The sequence below is a fragment of the Mercenaria mercenaria genome, chromosome 13, assembly GCF_021730395.1.
Source record: "Mercenaria mercenaria strain notata chromosome 13, MADL_Memer_1, whole genome shotgun sequence".
In the NCBI taxonomy this organism is placed as follows: Eukaryota; Metazoa; Mollusca; class Bivalvia; order Venerida; family Veneridae; genus Mercenaria; species Mercenaria mercenaria.
The window spans coordinates 74963144-74982870 of record NC_069373.1 but is presented as its reverse complement, the minus strand read 5'-3'; the positions used below and the strand labels follow the sequence as shown (position 1 = coordinate 74982870).

General features: G+C 35.7%; 1 protein-coding gene across 3 annotated transcripts in view; it reads left to right on the top strand.

The window, feature by feature from the left end:
- The window catches only part of LOC123529969 (protein rolling stone-like), a 52351-nt gene that overhangs the window by 8468 nt on the left and 24156 nt on the right, over nt 1-19727 (top strand). Inside the window, exon 1 of one of the 3 annotated variants that reach the window (XM_045310611.2) lies at nt 8589-8956. The exons of 1 other annotated variant lie outside the window; for it this stretch is intronic. In XM_045310611.2, coding sequence (XP_045166546.1) covers nt 8855-8956 — 102 coding nt within the window. In that variant the 5' untranslated portion in view covers nt 8589-8854. Of the gene's footprint in view, nt 1-8588; nt 8957-14395; nt 14862-19727 lie in introns of those variants that run through there. One more of the 3 variants, XM_045310612.2, reaches the window with a different exon arrangement.

Below are 19727 nucleotides of genomic sequence, written 5' to 3'. Positions count from 1 at the left end.
CCAGTACAGGCCGCTAAGTTAGGTGGGAGACACCCAGCAGCATCTCAGAAACATGGAGAGAATATGTTATAGATATAAGAGATATTCGGGTAACGTTATTCTGTTTAAGTAAAAACAAATCTTCGAAATACTGAATTTCCAAAATGGTGTTTTGTAAGCGTCTACTGTGTGTTTTGTATTTTTTTTTTATTTGTATTACAGTTTCAGATTTGTCATAAATTATTTAGGGCGAATATACTTGCTTCTCATGTGAGTGCCATCATATGGTAATTACAAGGGAAAATATGTGGCGGCATTCCCGAAGTGCAATCAGTCAACGTTAAAGTATATGACTGTTTTATTAGCGATTCCAGATACAGGGAATATCATTAAATATCCTAAGGCCGTCGGCCTAAGTAACATACAGGTGTGTTTCAAAATATATCTTTTAAATATTTCTTAATTACAAAAGTCTTTGTCATGCTACTAACGGATTTGGACCAACAAATTGTCTCAAAGAGATTGCTCAAACTGAAACAGAATGATCGAAAACAATAAATGACATATAAACTGTACGATTTAGCATAGAGCGTTCAACATGACATACAAATATCACATTATTTTTTACAACTAGAACACATTGCACAGTTGTTATTCTAAATGAAATGCGCGAACCTGTTGCTATTACGTCGAAATTCTATGTCAGTACACATGTAAGTATTAGATGTTTTCGTAAGGTTCAGGTTGCATTTCAATGTAAACATAAAAACTGTTGAATACGCCGGCAAATACGTTTCTGGCTTGCACTTACATTTAAATATATAAAGAGCTATTTAGAACATATTTCTAGTGACCTAAACCTCAATAAATCGCTGACATTCAAATGTGCAATTTGCACACTTTCCAAGTTATTACTTTCCAAGTTATTATTATTCATTTATTCTGCCTCGGAAATGCAAATAATTGTCTGTGCGGTATAGACTGAATTCGCTTTTCCCAAATTCGGAATAATCTTGTTGTTTTTAGCTCACATGTCACAAAGTGACAAGGTGAGCTTTTTTGATCGCGCAGCGTCCGTCGTCAGTCCGTCCGTCCGTGCGTCCGTCCGTAAACTTTTGCTTGTGACCTCTCTAGAGGTCACATTTTTCATGGGATCTTTATGAAAGTTGGTCAGAATGTGTATCTTGATGATATCTAGGTCAAGTTTGAAACCGGATTATGTGCGGTCTAAAACCAGGTCAGTAGGTCTAAAAATAGAAAAACATTGTGACCTCTCTTGAGGCCATACTTTTCAATGGATCTTCATGAAAGTTAGTTAGAACGTTTGCCTTGATAATATCTAGATCAATTTTGAAACTAGGTTACGTGCCATCAAAAACTAGGTCAGTAGGTCAAATAATAAAAAAACCTTGTGACCTCTCTAGAGGCCATATTTTTCATGGGATCTGTATGAAAGTTGGTCTGAATGCTCATCTTGATGATATCTAGGTCAAGTTTGAAACTGGATTACGTGCGGTTCAAAACTAGGTCAGTAGGTTTAAAAATAGAAAAACCTTGTGACCTCTCTAGAGGCCATACTTTTCAATGGATCTTCATGAAAGTTTGTCAGAATGTTTATCTTGATGATATCTAGGTCAGATTCGAAACTGGATTACGTGCCTCAAAAACTAGGTCAGTAGGCTAAATAACAAAAATAAACTTGTGACCATTCTAGAAGCCATATTTTTCATGGGATCTGTATGAAAGTTGGTCTAAATGTTCATCTTGATGATATCTAAATAAACTTCGAAACTGGGTCAACTGCGGTCAAAAACTAGGTCAGTAGATCTAAAAGTAGAAAAACCTTGTGACCTCTCTAGAGGCCATACTTTTGAATGGATCTTCATGAAAATTGGTCAGAATGTTCACCTTGATGATATCTAGGTCAAGTTTGAAACTAAGTCACGTGCCGTCTAAAACTAGGTCAGTAGGTCAAATAATATAAAACCTTGTGACCTCTCTAGAGGCCATATTTTTCATGGGATCTGTATGAAAGTTGGTCTGAATGTTCATCTTGATGATATCTAGGTCAAGTTCGGAACTGGGTCAACTGCAGTCAAAAACTAGGTCAGTAGGTCTAAAAATAGAAAAAACTTTTGACCTCTCTAGAGCCCCATGTGGTTCTGGGACGATCTGTGTATGAAAAGAATTGGAACCACTGCCTTACCCTTGCATGATCGTAAGAGGCGACTAATAGGGTCCTAACAGTTGGGTTTGCTGTAACTCGTGATTCCAGCAGGTATGCAAATTTTAATTCCATACCTCATGTTTTTATTCCGATGTAAATGAGATGTGGAACCAAAATTTGTAGTCCTGTTTGGCGCCATATAACCTATACTGTGTTGGTGTGCCGTAAAACCCAAATAAATAAATAAATAAATAAATGACCTCTCTAGAGGCCATATTTTTCAATGGATCTTCATGAAAATTGGTCTGAATGTTCACCTTGATGATATCTAGGCCAAGTTCGAAACTGGGTCTCGTTTCATCAAAAACTGGGTCAGTAGGTATAAAAATAGAAAAACGTTGTGACCTCTCTAGAGGCCATATTTTTCATGAGATCTTCATGAAAATTGGTGAGAAGGTTCATCTTGATGATATCTAGGTCAAATTCGAAACTGGGTTACGTGCCTTTAAAAACTAGGTCATAAGGTCAAATAATAGAAAAACCTTGTGACCTCTCTAGAGGCCATATTTTTCAATGAATCTTCATGAAAATTGGTCAGAATTTTTATCGTGATGATATCTAGGTCAAGTTCAAGACTGGGTCACATGAGCTCAAAAACTAGGTCACTATGTCAAATGATAGAAACAAGAGGACCATGATGGTCCTGAATCGCGTACCTCTTCCCACATGATCCAGTTTCGAGTATGACGTCGTTTTTTTTCTATTATTTGACATAGTGACCTAGTTTTTGAGCTCATGTGACCCAGTTTTAAACTTGACCTAGATATTATCAAGATAAAAATACTGACCAATTTTCATGAAGATCCATTGAAAAATATGGTCTCTAGAGAGGTCATAAGGTTTTTCCATTATTTGACCTATTGACCTAGTTTTTTAAGGCACGTGACTCAGTTTCAAACTTGACCTAGATATCATTAAGGTGAACACAAGTATGGCCTCTAGAGAGGTCACAAGGTTTTCCTATTTTTAGACATACTGACCTAGTTTTTGACCCACATGACCCTGTTTCGAACTTGACCTAGATATTATTAAGATGAACATTCAGACCAGCTTTCATGAAGATCCATTGAAAAATATGGCCTTTAGAGAGTTCACAAGGTTTTTCTATTATTTGACCTACTGACCTAGTTTTTGATGGCACGTGACCCACATTCGAACTTAATCTAGATATCATCAAGATAAACATTCTATTCAACTTTCATACAGATCCCATGGAAAATATGGCCTCTAGAGAGGTCACTAGGTTTTTCTATTATTTGATCTACTGACCTAGTTTTTGACGGCACGTAACCCAGTTTCAAACGTGACCTAGATATCATCAAGATGAACATTCAGACCAACTTTCATACAGATGCCATGAAAAATATGGCCTTTAGAGAGGTCACAATGTTTTTCTATTATTTGACCTACTGACCCTAGTTTTTGATGGCACGTGACCCAGTTTCAAACTGGACCTAGATATCATCAAGGTAAACGTTCTGACCAATTTTCATGAAGATCTTGTGAAATATATGGCCTCTTGAAAGGTCACAAGGTTTTTCTATTTTTAGACCTACTGACCTAGTTTTTGACCGCACATAACCCAGTTTCAAACTGGACCTAGATATCATCAAGATGAACATTCAGACCAACTTTCATACAGATCCCATGAAAAATATGGCCCTAGTTTTTGACCGCACGTGACCCAGTTTCGAACTTGACCTAGATATCATCAAGGTGAACTTTCTGACCAACTTTCATGAAGATCTTGTGAAATATATGGCCTCTAGAGAGGTCACAAGGTTTTTCTATTTTTAGACCTACTGACCTAGTTTTTGAAAGCACGTGACCCAGTTTCGAATCTGTCCTAGATATCATCAAGGTGAACATTCTGACCAATTTTCATGAAGATCCATTGAAAATTATGGCCTCTAGAGACGTCACAAGGTTTTTTTTATTTTTAGACCTACTGACCTAGTTTTTGACGGCACGTGACCCAGTTTCGAACTTGAACTAGAATTTACCAAGATGAACATTCTGACCCATTTTCATAAAGATCCCATGAAAAATGTGACCTCTAGAGATGTCACAAGGAAAAGTTTACGCACGGACGGACGGACGCACGGACGGACGACGGACACTGCGCGATCACAAAAGCTCACCTTGTCACTTTGTGACAGGTGATCTAAAAACGACGTCATACTCAGTTGAAAACTGGGTCATGTGGGGACAGGTGAGCGATTCAGGACCATCATGGTCCTCTTGTTTGTCTGTCTACGTTATGGAGTCATCCCTAGAAACAATGGGCAGATTTTTTTTTTCCTGATATTGTATACACACGGGTATGAAACGTTGCCTGCGGCACAAAATGTGCCGCACTGAAATGAAGGCATCGCGCTTCCGACGGCGCAGGCATTGCGCAGGATGTTTACAAAAAATAACGAGCAAGATGAGTAAATTGAATGTTTTTGGTTATTGTCTTTTTAACAGTAAAAACATTTTAGAAATCGGAGAATGCAGCGGGGAGGGTTGTTGTGTCTTCCCGACAATCCATGCCCAGTTTGTGAAGAAATATGAATTTTGTTATTTTGCGAGTGTTTTTTTCATCGGATTACAGTAGCATGAAATTACAAAAGCAGGAATATTCCAAGTCATTTCACCTCCTGCTGAAAAAAGGAATGATGTATTTATGTAGTATATCAAAATAAAGACATTGAAAATCTGATCGATTGAGAAAAAATACATGCCTAGGAAAAGGCATATCATCTCGTTCTGCCGACTTTTCAGTCCAGTGCCGCGGGCATCTCGATGGTGCCGCAGACATTGGTGAGAGGCGCAGTCATCTTGAATACTATTGTAGTCAGAAAGTACGGTAAAATTTCGACCTTCTAACATTTTTGAAGTACAAAAATATCAATAATAATGTTGTTCCTCCAGTACTGTAGTAGTAAGACCAAATCTTCTCAATCCGAAATATAAATAGCTATTTTAAAAAAGTTTGCAGTATTTTTTCTGGCTGTTTTTGGGAATGGGGCCAGGGAAAATCACGCCCATTTTGTATCGATTTGGGATTCATTTTCTCACGTAAAATAGCAATTTTCACTTACAAAAACATCCCTTTTGAAAACAATTATTGATGCTTATAGAGCAAGGTATGAAAAACCAGCATCGGAGCCACAAAAACTGTCAAAACTTTGTCTTTTTTTTCAACCAATTTAATGTTTTTGTTTCAGCATCGAGTTTTTTTTCTTTTACAGTAGCGGCGTGCTGAATTTCCCCCGCCTTCCCACCTCCCAAAAACAAATAAATGAAATTCGCATTTTTAGACGTTCCAAAAAAAACGAACGTATTAAGACAAAAAAGCAAAAAAAAAAAAAAAATTCATATACACATAAAAACATGAAATTCTCTCGCTCAACCCCCGCCATGTTTTTCTAAAACAGTAATCAGCACAAATTCACTGTTTAAGTCAAGATATTTAGATAGGAATGAAAAATATAAAAACCATACTGTTCCCAAGTTTGCGAAAGAAAGGAACTAATGAAAAAATTTGTCCAAAGGGGGCTACTTGTTCAATTATTTCTGAAATTTTACAAAATATTAACATATTTTACTCACTCTTTGTCGTTAAATTATGATTAGGTCTGTGCGCTGACTGTACACATAAAGTTTTCGTCTGATCATAAGGAGAAAATTTTTTTATTTTTCCTTTTTTATACTGTACGATGCACATCCATCTGAAAATATAATATAAACAAACTATTAACCATCAATAACTTCATTGTTCATTTTGAAAACGGTATCGTTTTAGAGGAAGTTTCAGTTTTACGGGGTTTTTTTGTGTTTTTGTGGTGTGTGTGTTGTCTTTTTGCGTTCTTTTTCTTCGGAAAGCCAAAACAGACATTTTTTTCGGGGTTGGGGGCAGGGGCAAATTCAGATCATCGCCTGATAACAGTACGTCAACTATAAAGAAAAAAAAACAACAGCAAAACTTGTTTTGGGCCCAAAAACTCAAAAATTGTGAACCAATGACAGAAGTTATGACAGTTTTTGTGCCCAATGCTGGTTTTCATACCTTGTTTTTGAACAAGCATCAATAATTGTTTACAAATGAAAATGTTTGCTAATTAAATATATGTTTTTAGGAGAAAATTAATCCAAATTCGATCCCCAAAATGGGACGTTTTTTCTACAACTGGGAGGCACCTGGTCCCATCCCAAAAGAGCCTAGAAAAAATATTAGCAAACTTCTTAAATAGCTATTAGTAATTACAAAGTTCGTATAGAGCAGATTTTCTTACAACAATACTGGATGAACATTATGGTTATTTGATATTTTTGTACTTAAATACATGTTAGAAGGTCGACAATTACACGTACTACCGACTGCAATATTAGTATCAAGATGACTGCGTCTCATGATGTCTGCGGAAAACCATCGAGATGACTGCGGCACTGGAAGAATATCGCAGAACCGAAGTAATATGCCTTTCCTTGACAAGTAATTTTATCTCAATTGATCAGAATGATTCTTATATAATATATTACAGAAATACATCATTCCTTTTTCAGCAGGATATGAAATGACCCGGAATATTCGCTGCTTTTGTAATTTTCATGTTACTGTATCCGATGAAAAACACGCGCAAAATAACAATATTACATTTTTTACTTCACAAACTGGGCATGGATTTGTCGGCAAGAAAAAATACATCCCGTTGCATTTCCCGATTTCTAAAAATGTTTTACGTAAAAAGGACAATACCAAAAAAACATTCATTTATCATTTGTCACGTGTATTTTGTAAACACTTCCTGCGCAATGCCTGCGCCGTCGGAAGCGTCGTTTACCTTCATTCAGTGCGGCACATTTTGTGCCGCAGGCAACGTTTCATACCCGTGTATACAGTAGTTTTGAGTAGTGAGCACTTGAAAATGAAATAGGTGCTTAAATAGGAAAACAGGAAATGACAATGACAGAAATGACAATTTTATAACTTCATAACTTTTTAATGTAAAAATTCCAGCGAAGTTTTGCCTTTTTTTCTGAAAACGTCATCGTAATAAATTATTTTTATTTATTGGCTTAAATGAAACTTAAGGCTATTGAGACAATTTTTTAGAAAAGTTCGAAATATCAAAATAATTTCTGAAAGTATTGAAATAGCTATCTAGCTTATACATGGTTACACAAAATGTATCGAGATTGGTAGGCTAAATTATCGCAGTAATGTTTCCAGGACACTTTCGACTATTGAGATAATCTTTTTTATTTTTTTATTTTTTTTTTTAAGTACATGTATAGCGTTATCTACCTAGCTATTTCGTGGCAGAAATATATCACAATATATAACAGCTTTAAAAATTGTCATAAAGCTATTTATAGAAAAGTTCTTACTCATATGTTTGTCGTCATGTTGTTTTTCCTTTCCTGGAATATTTACAAGGAAAACTGGCTGGAAGTAATCCCTAGTGTGCACTCATTCTATATAGTTGACACTGTGTGTACGTAAAACAGGATAAAAACTACTTGTATTAGCGATTCCAGTCACAGGAAATGCCCTGAAACATTAACATTCTAGGATCAACGGCCTAAACAATATATATAACTGCGTTTCAATTGAACCAATGAATAAAAAGATTAGAAACTGCACCAACATTGTATATAATGAAAAAATATTATATATAAAGAAAAATAATCGGATACTGCATTGTTTTTAACAAATCAAAACAACTTTATGTTTGTACAGTTTGTATTTCGCATCTAGACGTACCTCGTTTTAGTTGCAAATAGAATAGGGGACTCCAACATTCTGTGACATTTCACAGTTGCTGTATTTGTAAAATAGGTCAGATTAGTATATGAACTCTTAAAGACTTTAACTTTGATACCAATTGATATTAGACGTTGGTTTTCTTTAAACTGTGGCACAACTGTTGTTCGCAGCTAAGGCCTACACTTTTTGGATTGTTTTGAAAATGAAAATGTGTTTCTTCTCGGGCCTTAAGAACCTAGACTGAAAAGATACAGTACAAGTGTAAATCTGGCTTACTTTGAATCTTGAATCAATAAATGGGTGGGCTCCAACTAAAACACATTTCTAGCGACTAGATATTTTCTCGAGAAGCTTAACAAATTCTGCCATTCATATGAGTGGCCTGCACATATTCCAAGTTATTCAGTCTCGGAAATGCAAATAATTTTCTCTACGGACAGGCTGAATTGGCTTTTCCAGTATTCGGAACATTCTTGCTGCTTTTGTCTGTCCTAGTTACGGAACCTTGCCTAGAAACAATGAGCAGATTTCTTTCTTTCCTGATAACCATTATGTTATAGCTGTCATATAGCACGAGAGAACGTTTGCAGCAGACGACAGTTAGAGGACACCAGCTGTCACGTAGGCTAACAATAACCGAACGATTTTTATAAGGACAAGTAAACGAAGCAGAACATTGAATATCAGATATACGTGGACAAAATATCTTATTAAACAGAAAACTTCCGATGTTGTACTTATCAATGTTTGCTTGTAGTGAAACGTTCTTTCGAGACGATCAAAGTGAACAACATTTCATACTGGAATTATCATTTTAAGCTTTTAGCATGCAACATTAGATTTTACCAGTTCTATCGCGTCTGTTTATTTGGACAAGGACATCAAGTTTGGTCATGGCAATAAAGGAAGACTGCGTTGAATGTGTACATTTCGAGTTTAGGGCTGAAAGTCTTGGACTAAATCATGAGGAGCCGAAAGTGTTTGTTCAGTCACAGGTTTGTTTATTCTTTGGTTTGTGTTTTATCAAAAGTGCTTCAGGTTCAGTTAGGCTCAAACTTACTCGTATATGAAAAGTTTTAGGATCGAGTATTGGACACTCGTATATTTAGGAAACACATGAAATTATACTCTGATCTCATGATTTCAAAAGTATATGCTTTTATTGAATCATTCGCCCGCTTTTATCAGCTCATTGATCTAGGAAGTTCATATATAGGTCTACCATATTGTGAGGATACTGGTTATATGACCCAGGGAAGTGCCTACGCCTTTAGTATCTTGAACAATGAAATGGGTCCTATCTCTAAGGTGACTATGTCTTAGACTAGCTGACAAACGAAATAGATTGTCCTTTGTTCAAACGTATAGCTGGTGAGACCAAATATCTCATATATAGAATTTTCCTCTGCTACCTTGCCTAAATGAAATTTGTATACCAATGATTTGTAATGATTCTATTATGAGCTAGACAATTTCAGGGATCAGGCAAATCACTAAATGTTTAAAAACCAACAATTTTCAATCAGCTCAACCCTTATAGGCTGGAGACTATACTTAACTGTCTTTTTGTGAAGTTCCCGTCAGACAATGTCTTTGAATCAACAACATACAGTCCTATCGCATAGATGCTCGGCCTCTGTCTTCTCAACTCTATATGATTGCCCTGACTCCTGGATGTTCAGCGCCTATATACTATCAACTAGCATTCAACTACCATATAGGTATATCCCTGATGCCTTGGCTGTACTTCGCAAATAATGCTGAACCGTCTATAAGCTGGAACCTCCTACTATCCGCAGTAGATTACCAGACTCTGGGTCTCTGTCTCAGCTTCCCGATGCTCAGCCTATATATGCATCGTCTATAGCCCTTCAACTACCCTTAAGGGTTTTAAAATCCTATGCGCTGGCCCTATAGCTCGAAACCTTATCGAAATTCTGCTACTCTTCTTTAGTCTACGAACTTCTATTTTTTCCTTTTAATAATTTATCCGCCCTGACAGTGTAGTTGCAATAACTTCCTTATCAAGGTACTGGGATAAATTATTAGTTGAATCCTCGATATGTCTTCTTCCACCGCTGGATACCGAAATGAGCTCTCTATCATTCATCTACCTATTTATACCCCAGCAGACGTGCTATTTTTAGAACTTGTTTCTGATTGGTCCAAATTTATACATAGTGTCTTACAACGAGTACCGTCTCTATCAAATATCTGGTTCCCTTTAATTTTTGTATATGGCATAATGTGCGAAGCTGGGACCCAGCCATCCACATAATGAACCCAAATCAGTCACAAATGACCCAAATTCTATTATTAACAGCAATTCAACAATAATTATAGCAATGATAACCTGAAAAGGGAGTCAAGCACTATCTGTGCTTATGTGTTACGTTATCAATATATTAAATATACAAATTATTCTGACACATATGTCATTGTAAGCTTTTATGATAATATTAACGTATTGTTGTGTAACGTTTTCTGGACGATGTGTAAATAGTAAAGAATATAGCTCAGGAGTATTAATTTCTTTCTCTCTCCCTCTGAGTAACTGATCTGTATAATGGTATCTAAAATGTCAGATAGGATTTATATGTGCGCAATGCCCCAAGTTAGTTACTGAGTTAGTGTCCTGGAATGCAGTAATGTCATTAGCCACTTTCGAATAGCCAATCTTACCAGAGTCATGCTGGAGCTGTGAGAGTTTTTGGTGAAAACGGACGAAACGTTTATCTTTTTGTAAACTATATTTGCCTGATTTCAAGTCAATAGCTTTCTTAGATAATCACTTTGAAATCAATCCAGGTTCATTAATTAAAGTTCCCACAACTTTATCATTAACAATTTCAGGAACTTACTATCTAATCTTGTAAATACGGAACGCTCACGTGAAAAGATCTACATTGTCTTTTTTATTTAAGCTGTAACTCAACAAAACACTAACCTGCCATTTGCTATATTGCTAAAAAAAGTCTTAAATATTCTGAAAATACCTTTTTAAAAAACATCAAGGCACAATTTGATCAAAGTGTTATTAATTACATGTCAACATTTAAAAAATGTGGAATTTCGCAAAGATATTATTTCATTCATTTTACTACTACATCCTATTTTAAAAAAAAAAATGTCACAAAAATACACAAAAAGTTGTATTTTTAGAAAATGGACGGATACCATTTATAAGAATATAATGGTGTAGATTTTCATGTTTTACCAGAAAATGATTTTAAAATATCATAAATATATCAAGTGGTCTTTTTCGATAGGGAACGGGACGACGTTATTTTGTTTTATGTCATTTTCTTCCGAATTGGTTGTTTAACTGTATCGAAACTTCGAGCTTCTATAATATATTGTGTGGCGTACGCTTAATTTCAATTAACTAATTTTTCAGATATTTGCAAAATAACAAATGGCGGGTTAGCTGTTTTGTTCAGTGAATATTGGTTAATATCTCGGTCACACAATATTTATAAATGCTTTTTACATATGAAAACACGCCCTTGTACAAACGTATAGATAAAAAGAAGGACCTTACGCAAGTTATAGAGAAATCTTCATATTAAACTGGGCAGGAATAACCGTTTACCGCTCACGTTTTATTTTTCTCAGATAGTTGACAACTGCAAATATACGAACTAAGACATGACCTTACATGCCAAATATTACTATAACTTCTCCGAAATATTTGTTGTCTTAAAGAAAATAGGTTCTAGCAAAATTCTATGCGTTTACTATGTACCTTGTTTAACAGCTTCAGTTTTGTCAAAAACTATTAAGAGCTAAGCCTTTGTACTCCTCATGTGTTTGTCCGTCAGGCTAATTTTTTCCATTCGTTGTATATTTACAAGGAAAATGGCTGGGAATATTACGGAATTTCATGTACTTAAAACAGAAAAAAATAAACTGCTTTTATTAGCGATTCTAGATACAGCATTCTACAAACATCAGCCTAAATCTTCGTCATACTATCATTTAGTTTACAGTGTACAAATCAAACTAGGCAGTTAGAACTACTTTACTCATAGGGGACTCTTGCGTTATAATAACAGCATCCTGTTGTTGCATTTGTATAAGGGTTTATCGCTTATAAATCTGTTAGTTTATTTTAAATGAGAAGTGTGATATACACGAAGTTTTTAGCATTTTAACAAATTAGGGCTACCGTGGACTCTAAGCTGGAGGAACAAATATCTGTAATAAAATCCCTGCTTTTAGAGGGTTAAAAACCTTGCCACATTTTTCAAAGGTTGCATAAAATACTTTCTAAAGCCTGCATATTCCATTCAACCTTTTTAGCGTGGTTTCACAGTTTAGACAGGACAGGATAAGCTTGAGGAAAAGCTTAGGCCAGGGAGGCCCGCTGATCATTGACCCCTACAGTGGTGGCGAATATAATTAGGTATGAGCAAAGTATGTGCTAGGTGGGTACCGAACAACTGACTAAAGGCATCCAGAGTTACTATAGCAAAAGAACATTTGAGGCATTTTAACCGTGATGAAAAAAAGTTTTTGAATTATATTGTCGTGGGTTCATTACAAATGCTCAGTTAAAGCAGTGGAAACGAGCTGGTTCCCCACTTTTCAGGAAGTTTAAGCTGTCTGGTTATGCTGGTTGCTTTTTGAGTTTCACGTGGAATAATACTGGCTCATTTCATGTCAAAATGTCAAACTGTGAATGTTAGATGCTATTCAGTAATAGTCTTAAAAAACAAACTCAAAGAAAAATTGAAAAAGTTGCGTCCCAGACTAGTCCAGAAAAAAATGTCCTTCTTTTGCATGACAATGTCAACTCTCATACAGCCTTATCTACGGAAGAACTTATCAACTCCTTCAAGTTGAAATTGTTGTCCTACCCTCCGTACAGCCAAGAAATTGCTCCCCCCCCCCCCTCCCCCCCTCCCACGTAAAACCCACCCACCCCCTGCTACTTTTATTTGTTTCCAGAACTGAAAAAAGAAACAAATATAAGTCCATGGCGCCTTTGATTTCAGCTGTAAATCGGTACCGCAGTAGTAGGTCTATTTGCAGAGGGAATACAAAAGCTCCCGTGAATATGGCAGAAGTGTATAGACGTAGGTGGGGAGTACTGTGAAAAAGAATAAAAGAATTTTTGAAAAATATTAAACGTTTTTTTTTAAAAGCAAAACAATCCGGATATTTTCCAACCGACCCCCGTAAATAAAGCAAAATAAATGTTTTTGTCTGCTCTAAGATACCGTTCTATGAAAAGATATTAATAATGCTTCATAAATATCTGCACCGGTCGTAACTAATCTCAAAGAGAAAATGGGGAAAATGATGATAAAGTTTCAAGTTATTTTGTGTGAAATGTGCATGTAAAATTCTTTCTTTAACTGATATTATCTTAGACGTATGGAGCTTGTTTTAAATACATAACTTTGTAGTATTTGGTCACAGAAGAATATCTCATATTGATAAATATTTGTTTACAACAACTTAAAACTTTCCATAGAAACATAGTTATAGTGTTCTTTAAAACAAATAAAACAAAACATGGCCTAAACTGTAACAAGGACTTTTGCGATATTTGCGTGATATTGAAACGTCCTTATAGATTGTAAGTAATTTTACTCAGCGTGTAGTAAAAGTATACCAAATCTTTGAGTTTCATTTTAGTTGATATTAAAACTTCAACTTTTAATATTTGGAACAGTCAATACGGACTTTGACTGTGGCACAACTTTGTCAGCATACATGCATAAACTGCTATACACCCGGTGTCAAAGACCCAGGAGGCATATAGTGTATGAACTGTCCATCCGTCCGTCACGAGTTCTTGTATACTAAACTGTTCCCACAGCATCCATTCAATTGAAAGTTCACTTGATATACAAATAATCATCAACATAAAGTGTACATGCGCTTATTATCAGGATTTTCATGTCCGATTATTTGGTTCTCTTTTTCTTTGTTTGATTTCAAAATATCACACCTGCATCTGAACACGGTTACCGTCCAACTGCAATGAAACTTAGAATACGTCATCAAAATGATGTGAAAACGTTCATGTTATCGGAACTTTCATGTCATATTATTTTTTTCTGGAGTTCTTGTCTTGATGTAGGTTTTTAGGGGTTATGTGTTATACAATGATGACATCATTCATGTTTTGAAAATTAAAGTGTCGAACTTTTCGTGCCTGAACAAGGTAAGCACAAAGTATAAAAGTACCATTATTTGTCAAACTACCTCTGCTTACTTTAAAATTTGAATCAATAAATGAATAGGTTCTACTAAACATGTCTAGAAACTAAAGCTATTTTTAAGTAAGCTCGATAAAACTATGGCATTCAGATATGCGGTTCGCAGTCGCACGTATTCTGTATTAGAAATGCAAATGATTTTCTCTCCATTTGCTTTCCCAGCGTTCGAAATTACTCTTGCTTCCTGCTTTTGTCCTCTTTACTGAGCTTTCCCCAGAAACAATGGGCATATTTATTTATTTCCTGATAATCATTATGCTATAGTTTAGTGGAAAATGCAGCAGATGACACTAGCTGTCACGTGTGCCAACAGTAACTGAATTATTTTATTAGGATATATAAAAGGAAGTAGAACGTTTATACGCGGATAAAATATCTGATTGAACAGAAAACGTCCTAGCTTTGTATTGTATTATGGATGTTTTCTTCAACTAACACGTTCTTTGGTGCCAATTGAAGTGGACAATATTGCAAACTGGAATTATCAATTAAAGCTTTTATCATGTATCGTTATGTTTAAGTGATTTTATTACTTTCGTTAAATGGGGATAGAACTTCAAATTGGGATATGGCAATAAAGGAAGATTGCGTGGAATGTGTAAATTTCGAGTTTAGGGCTGAAAGTCTCGGATTAAATCATGAAGAGCCGAAAGTTTTTGTTCAGTCGCAGGTTTGTTTACTTCTTGCTTTTTTCTTAACATCAAGTATTTCAGGTTTAGTTAGGTTCTAACAGGGTCGTTTTTGCCTGTGTGAGAGGTTTTACGATCAAGTATAAGACAATTTTATGTCTAGGAATTCATGATCTCAAATGTCAAACGCTTATGCTTAGATTGAGTTCTTGTAACGCAATCATCAGATCATTGATCCAAGATATGTTTACAAAGGTCTACCATATGTTCTCAATAAATAATCGTAGAAATCTAAAGTATATGACAATATTTGCATATTGTTGTATAATGATTCCTAGATGATGAGCTGCATTATGGCTAAATTATATAATTTGTATTTCCTCTCTCCCTCTCTCTTTTAAGTATTTGGTCAGCATAATGGTATGTATTAATTCAGGTATGATCTATCAGTGTCATTGTCTGCTGTCAATATATTTCATTCACGACTCCGTCATTGGTATAACACTAAGAAACAAGTTTCAGAATGCAGCTGTGTCATTAGCCACTTTCGACATTTGTTTGGAGACCAATCTAAGAATGAAGCCATCTCATTAGATGCTTTCGGCATTTGTTTTGAGACCAATTTAAGCATGCAGCCATGTCATAACCCACTTTTGACATATGTGTTGAGACCACTCTTAGAAAGCAGCCGTATCATTAGCCACTGCCAAATTTGTTTAGAGACCAATCTAAGCATCAGCCATGTCATAAGCCACTTTCGACATATGTTTAGAGACCAATCTAAGAATGCAGCCATTTCATTAGCCACTTTCGACATATGTCTAGAGACCGACCAATCTAAGCATCAGCCATGTCATAAGCCACTTTCGACATATGTTTAGAGACCGACCAATCTAAGCATCAGCCATGTCATAAGCCACTTTCGACATATGTTTAGAGACCGACCAATCTAAGCATCAGCCATGTCATAAGCCACTTTCGACATATGTTTAGAGACCGACCAATCTAAGCATCAGCCATGTCATAAGCCACTTTCGACATATGTTTAGAGACCGACCAATCTAAGCATCAGCCATGTCATAAGCCACTTTCGACATATGTCTAGAGGCCAATCTAAGAATGCAGACATGTCATAAGCCACTGCCAAATTTGTTTGGAGACCAATCTAAGAAAGCAGACATGTCATAAGCCACTGTAGAAGTTTGTTTAGAGACCAATCTAAGAATGCAGACATGTCATTAGCCACTGTAGAAGTTTGTTTAGAGACCAGTTTAAGAATGCAGACATGTCATTAGCCACTGTAGAAGTTTGTTTGGAGACCAGTCTATATAGACATGTCATAAGCAACTGTAGAAGTTTGTTTAGAGACCAATCTAAGAATGCAGACATGTCATTAGCCACTGTAGAAGTTTGTTTGGAGACCAACCTAAGAATGCAGACATGTCATTAGCCACAGTAGAAGTTTGTTTGGAGACCAAACTAAGAATGCAGACATGTCATTAGCCACTGTAAAAGTTTGTTTGGAGACCAACCTAAGAATGCAGACATGTCATAAGCCACTGTAGAAGTTTGTTTGGAGACCAATCTAAGAATGCAGACATGTCATTAGCCACTGTAGAAGTTTGTTTGGAGACCAATCTAAGAATGCAGACATGTCATTAGCCACTGTAGAAGTTTGTTTGGAGACCAGTCTATGCAGACATGTCATAAGCCACTGGAGAAGTTTGTTTGGAGACCAATCTAAAAATGCAGACATGTCATTAGCCACTGTAGAAGTTTGTTTGGAGACCAGTCTATGCAGACATGTCATAAGCCACTGGAGAAGTTTGTTTGGAGACCAATCTAAGAATGCAGACATGTCATAAGCCACTGTAGAAGTTTGTTTGGAGACCGATCTAAGAATGCAGACATGTCATTAGCCACTGTAGAAGTTTGTTTGGAGACCGATCTAAGAATGCAGACATGTCATAAGCCATTGTAGAAGTTTGTTTGGAGACCAATCTAAGAATGCAGATATGTCATTAGCCACTGTAGAAGTTTGTTTGGAGACCAATCTAAGAATGCAGACATGTCATTAGCCACTGTAGAAGTTTGTTTGGAGACCAATCTATGCAGACATGTCATAAGCCACTGCAGAAGTTTGTTTAGAGACCAATCTAAGAATGCAGACATGTCGTTAGCCACTGTAGAAGTTTGTTTGGAGACCAATCTAAGAATGCAGACATGTCATTAGCCACTGTAGAAGTTTGTTTGGAGACCAATCTAAGAATGCAGACATGTCATAAGCCACTGGAGAAGTTTGTTTAGAGACCAATCTAAGAATGCAGACATGTCATTAGCCACTGTAGAAGTTTGTTTAGAGACCAATCTAAGAATGCAGACATGTCATTAGCCACTGTAGAAGTTTGTTTGGAGACCAATCTAAGAATGCAGACATGTCATAAGCCACTGTAGAAGTTTGTTTAGAGACCAATCTAAGAATGCAGACATGTCATTAGCCACGAAATATATTGAATAGACTCCATTATCTCCCTCCAATAGGCAATAGGACTCCCCCCCCCCCCCCCCACCCCACCCCCGCACTCCTCACCTTACACACACTCCAAAAAGAACCGGCTTAGTTCGAATTCTGTTACACAAATGATATTGAATAGACTCCATTTTCACAAAGGTCCAGAAAATATAACAACAAAATATCTATGTATGGGGATACTTTTACGGCCGCGCCGCGGCACTTAAAGATTGCTGTTGCGATAGTTAATAAAATCTTTAAGAACATCCTATGAAAGCGCTGAATGCAGTCGCAGACTCGGTTTGATTAAATGTGTTCATTAGAGGTTATGCTAAGTGCATCATCCTTTACGTATGAAGCGGAATTATAATACACAGATATTGAGTTGACTCCAGAAAATATACTAACCAAGTATGGAGAGTTGCACACTACGACGATTGCATCACAACGAGACAAGGTAAATGGTTAAAGTGAATTATATCTGCAATAATGATAAAGAACAAGAATTATCATCGCTTTGTAAATTATAAACTTTGTTAAGGTAGTTCTGCACGTTTGATAAACCGGATGCGATGGCGTAACGTCATTTATCCGGAAAACGTAGAATAAAGCCTGGATTCGGCGTACGGAAATGAAAATCATTTTATGAATTAATCGCAACCTGTGAGTAAATTTATTATTGCACTGTTGCTACATTTCTAAAGCCAAAATATGATATTAAAACATATGACACGTTAAATGATTCGAAATAATGTCTTAAAATTAGCGTGAAATGTTCGGTTCACTTTAATCATGGTCAAATATTTCAAAAATAAGCAAACGGACCTACACATTTTATTTCATTATAATATAAGCCACGACTTGATTTACAACTGTGAGAATTTTCATCAAAATCTACATTGTAGAAAAAGTTTAATCAAATTCTACATCGTAGAAAACATTTCTATCCAAACTACTTTAATTTGTCATTGAAGGCGGTCAAAAATATTTGTTTTTGATGAATTTAAATAAAACGTACAACTTTACGCTACAGGTAGGTTAACTATATGTTAAATATATTTCAAAATATATGCATGTACATATTCTTAATATCTAAATTATTGAAATACTAAAACCAACAGTGTTTGATTCTCTTTTGAAATTACATAATAACGATGATTGATTTGGAACCGTTTTTGTACCAGGAAACCGTATTTTGTACTGTAAATACAATCTTCTTTTGTATAATTTGATTATGTGTTCCAAATATAGGCTTCATAAATATAGCTTGACGTCAAGCGTCAAGTATCAATCAATTAAGCGGTAAGGTGATTCCACCTACAGTCTTTAAGAGACAGACGCATTATTTCCCTATTTTGTACTAGAATAATTTCACAGTCTATACTCAATCTATATCCACACTGTTCCGACCATATGAAACGCGTAAGCTGAAGTTTGACATATCGTATTACCAACGATTCTTGTTTGGTCGTTTACAAAACCAACACCTCTGGTGCTTTAGCGTTGTTATACTTTCTGGTCCTTTGGGATCATAGAGTCCATTCAGTAATTGTGTTATAGAATTTCAATTAAGCCGGTGCTAGGGGACGTGAGGTGTTGCAAATTTCATTACCTCTCGTGAACAGACTCAATCAAACCAAGTCTGTTATTATTCCGCTTGGTTGCATTCTTTGCTTCCAAAGGATCTTTTTACAGATTTTATTCAATAGTTAAGACTTTGAATATAGATAATAATTGTTTGTCATACAATTAAAACTTGATTTATTCTACCAAGCGTTTAAAGCTGAACATTCGTTTTATTTAAGGTTATCAAAAGCAGATTTAACAGTTTACTTGACCTAAACCAAAATAAATACTTTTAAATTGTATCGCGCTTGTAAATTAACCATATCGTAGAACTCTTAAAAAGTGGTAAGTGGAGTGAAAATTATTTCGAAATATTACAAGGGTTACCTTACGTTTAGAAAACTTGTCCAGTAATATTTTATTGAGAAATGAAAATGTTGTGGTTTTAAGAAATTTCTGTTCAAGTTATTTTGTTAAAGAGAACTTGTTAATTCGAAACATTGAGCTCTTTCAAAATTGTCTTAAAAATTCAATTTTATTGCGATTAGTATATTTCTTGAATCACACTTCCTGTTTTGTCAAAACATTTTACAACCTTGATTCTTGTATTTTATGTGTGCGTGTCGTCAAGATGTTTTGATTTGTCCTTGCATATTTGCAAGAAGAAATGGATGTAAGTATTATCCCCACATCACTTATTACCGGTGGTTACCTATTACCGGTGCAATCCGAAAATCTCGAATATTTACTTCCTGAAGAGCACTTCCGGAATCCTTTGTTTACAAAATTACACGACTATTCGTCAAGTGTATCTTCCGTGAAATATGTC